Source organism: Salmo salar, unplaced genomic scaffold (genome assembly GCF_905237065.1).
Source record: "Salmo salar unplaced genomic scaffold, Ssal_v3.1, whole genome shotgun sequence".
NCBI lineage: Eukaryota > Metazoa > Chordata > Actinopteri > Salmoniformes > Salmonidae > Salmo > Salmo salar.
In genome coordinates, this window is record NW_025550603.1 from 10226 (window position 1) to 14470 (window position 4245).

Below are 4245 nucleotides of genomic sequence, written 5' to 3' on the forward strand. Positions count from 1 at the left end.
CGTATTGAATAGTAACGTATAATAACGTATTGAATAGTAACGTATTGAATAGTAACGTATTGAATAATAACGTATTGAATAATAACGTATTGAATAATAACGTATTGAATAGTAACGTATTGAATAGTAACGTATTGAATAGTAACGCATAATAACGTATTGAATAGTAACGTATTGAATAGTAACGTATTGAATAGTAACGTATTGAATAATAACGTATTGAATAGTAACGTATTGAATAGTAACGTATAATAACGTATTGAATAATAACGTATAGAATAATAACGTATTGAATAATAACGTATAGAATAATAACGTATAATAACGTATTGAATAGTAACGTATTGAATAGTAACGTATTGAATAGTAACGTATTGAATAGTAACGTATTGAATAATAACGTATTGAATAATAACGTATTGAATAATAACGTATAGTAACGTATTGAATAGTAACGTATTGAATAGTAACGTATTGAATAGTAACGTAGTGAATAATAACGTATTGAATAGTAACGTATTGAATAATAAACGTATAATAACGTATTGAATAATAACGTATTGAATAATAACGTATTGAATAGTAACGTATTGAATAATAACGTATAATAACGTATTGAATAAAAACGTATAAAAACGTATTGAATAATAACGATATAATAACGTATTGAATAATAACGTATAATAACGTATTGAATAATAACGTATTGAATAATAACGTATAATAACGTATTGAATAGTAACGTATTGACTAGTAACGTATTGAATAGTAACGTATTGAATAGTAACGTATTGAATAGTAACTTATTGAATAATAACGTATTGAATAGTAACGTATTGAATAGTAACTTATTGAATAATAACGTATTGAATAATAACGTATTGAATAATAATGTATTGAATAATAACGTATTGAATAATAACGTATTGAATAGTAACGTATTGAATAATAACGTATTGAATAGTAACGTATTGAATAATAACGTATTGAATAGTAACGCATTGAATAGTAACGTATTGAATAATAACGTATTGAATAATAACGTATTGAATAGTAACATATTGAATAGTAACGTATTGAATAATAACGTATTGAATAGTAACGTATTGAATAGTAACGTATTGAATAATAACGTATTGAATAGTAACGTATTGAATAGTAACATATTGAATAGTAACGTATTGAATAATAACGTATAATAATAACGTATTGAATAGTAACGTATTGAATAGTAACGTATTGAATAGTAACATATTGAATAGTAACGTATTGAATAATAACGTATAATAACGTATTGAATAGTAACGTATTGAATAATAACGTATAATAACGTATTGAATAGTAACGTATTGAATAGTAACATATTGAATAGTAACGTATTGCACACGTTGATTGCAGGTATTCACTTAAAAAGTAGCTACAACAACAACAAAAAACATCGAAGAAATAGAAATAGTTTCAAATCGTCCCATGGCTATTTCCAAATACTTCTCCCTGTCTCTCTCCCCCTATCTCCCCCTCCCCTTCTCCCTGTCTCTCTCCCCCTATCTCCCCCTCCCCTTCTCCCTGTCTCTCTCCCCTATCTCCCCCCTCCCCTTCTCCCTGTCTCTCTCCCCCTATCTCCCCCTCCCCTTCTCCCTGTCTCTCTCCCCCTATCTCCCCTCCCCTTCTCCCTGTCTCTCTCCCCCTATCTCCCCCTCCCCTTCTCCCTGTCTCTCTCCCCTATCTCCCCCTCCCCTTCTCCCTGTCTCTCTCCCCTATCTCCCCCTCCCCTTCTCCCTGTCTCTCTCCACTATCTCCCCCTCCCCTTCTCCCTGTCTCTCTCCCCCTATCTCCCCTCCCCTTCTCCCTGTCTCTCTCCCCTATCTCCCCCTCCCCTGTCTCTCTCCCCCCTATCTCCCCCTCCCCTTCTCCCTGTCTCTCTCCCCTATCTCCCCCTCCCCTTCTCCCTGTCTCTCTCCCCTATCTCCCCCTCCCCTGTCTCTCTCCCCCTATCTCCCCCTCCCCTTCTCCCTGTCTCTCTCCCCTATCTCCCCCTCCCCTTCTCCCTGTCTCTCTCCCCCTATCTCCCCTCCCCTTCTCCCTGTCTCTCTCCCCCTATCTCCCCCTCCCCTTCTCCCTGTCTCTCTCCCCTATCTCCCCCTCCCCTTCTCCCTGTCTCTCTCCACTATCTCCCCTCTCCTTCTCCCTGTCTCTCTCCCCTCCCCTTCTCCCTGTCTCTATCCACTATCTCCCCCTCTCCTTCTCCCTGTCTCTCTCCCCCTCTCCTTCTCCCTGTCTCTCTCCCCCTCTCCTTCTCCCTGTCTCTCTCCCCCTCTCCTTCTCCCTGTCTCTCTCCCCCTCTCCTTCTCCCCTGTCTCTCTCCCCTATCTCCCCTCCCCTTCTCCTCGTCTCTCTCCGCCTCTCCTTCTCCCTGTCTCTCTCCCCTCTCCTTCTCCCTGTCTCTCTCCCCCCTCTCCTTCTCCCTGTCTCTCTCCCCCTCTCCTTCTCCCTGTCTCTCTCCCCCTCTCCTTCTCCCTGTCTCTCTCCCCCTCTCGTTCTCCCTGTCTCTCTCCCCCTCTCCTTCTCCCTGTCTCTCTCCCCTTCTCCTTCTCCCTGTCTCTCTCCCCTCTCCTTCTCCCTGTCTCTCTCCCCCTGTCTCTCTCCACTATCTCCTCCTCCCCTTCTCCCTGTCTCTATCCACTATCTCCCCCTCCCCTTCTCCCTGTCTCTCTCCCCTCTCCTTCTCCCTGTCTCTCTCCCCCTCTCCTTCTCCCTGTCTCTCTCCCCTCCCCTTCTCCCTGTCTCTCTCCCCCTATCTCCCCCCTCTCCTTCTCCCTGTCTCTCTCCCCTTCTCCTTCTCCCTGTCTCTCTCCCCTTCTCCTTCTCCCTGTCTCTCTCCCCCCTATCTCCCCCTCCCCTTCTCCCTGTCTCTCTCCGCCTCTTCTTCTCCCTGTCTCTCTCCGCCTCTCCTTCTCCCTGTCTCTCTCCCCCTCTCCTTCTCCCTGTCTCTCTCCCCCTCTCCTTCTCCCTGTCTCTCTCCCCCTCTCCTTCTCCCTGTCTCTCTCCCCCTCTCCTTCTCGATGTCTCTCTCCCCCTCTCCTTCTCCCTGTCTCTCTCCCCTCTCCTTCTCCCTGTCTCTCTCCCCCTCTCCTTCTCCCTGTCTCTCTCCCCTCTCCTTCTCCCTGTCTCTCTCCCCCTCTCCTTCTCCCTGTCTCTCTCCCCCTCTCCTTCTCCCTGTCTCTCTCCCCTATCTCCCCTGTCTCTCTCCACTACTCTCCCCCTGTCTCTCTCCACTATCTCCTCCTCCCCTTCTCCCTGTCTCTCTCTCCCTATCTCCCCCTCCCCTTCTCCCTGTCTCTCTCCACTATCTCCTCCTCCCCTTCTCCCTGTCTCTCTCTCCCTATCTCCCCCCTCCCCTTCTCCCTGTCTCTCTCCACTATCTCCTCCTCCCCTTCTCCCCGTCTCTATCCACTATCTCCCCTCCCCTTCTCCCTGTCTCTCTCCCCTCCCCTTCTCCCTGTCTCTCTCCTCTATCGCCCCCTCCTCAGGCGAGAGCTACGTGTGTGGCTCCATCGAGGTCTTCAAGAAGCTCGACTACACCAAGAACGTCAACCCCAACTGGTCTGTGAATGTCAAAGCTTCGTCCGCGGCGGCCGCCCGCGGGCCTCTATCCCTGGGCAGCTCCAAGGCCGGACCTCCAGACACCCGGGACCAGGGGGTGAAGGATTTCATCCGGCCCAGGCTGGTGACGGTGGTACGGAGCGGGGTGAAACCCAGGAAGGCTGTACGGATTCTGCTCAATAAGAAGACGGCCCATTCATACGAACAGGTCCTCACCGACATCACGGAGGCCGTCAAACTGGACTCTGGAGTGGTGAAGAGGATCTATACACTGGATGGAAAACAGGTGAGCGATGGGGAGAAAGAGAGAATGGTAGAGGGGAGAAAGAGAGAATGAGAGAATGGGGGAGAAAGAGAGAATGGGAGAGGGGAGAAAGAGAGAATGGGAGAGGGGAGAAAGAGAGAATGGGAGAGGGGAGAAAGAGAGAATGGGAGAAAGGAGAAAGAGAGAATGGGAGAGGGGAGAAAGAGAGAAAGAGAGAATGGGAGAGGGGAGAAAGAGAGAATGTGAGAGGGGAGAAAGAGAGAATGGGAGAATGGGAGAGGGGAGAAAGAGAGAATGTGAGAATGGGAGAGGGGAGAATGAGAGAATGGGAGAAAGCGAGGATTCATAAACATTCATAAATGTCTGTCAGCTGATTT

General features: G+C 46.9%; 1 protein-coding gene across 1 annotated transcript; it reads left to right on the plus strand.

Moving 5' to 3' along the window:
- Positions 1 to 3530: 3530 nt before the first annotated feature.
- On the plus strand, positions 3531 to 3916 carry LOC123724042 (serine/threonine-protein kinase DCLK1-like; the record flags this gene model as incomplete). The annotated part of the gene is made up of 1 exon (XM_045713892.1): positions 3531 to 3916. A coding segment is annotated over one exon (386 nt), but the record flags the coding sequence as incomplete, so codon positions are not given.
- Positions 3917 to 4245: the final 329 nt, after the last annotated feature.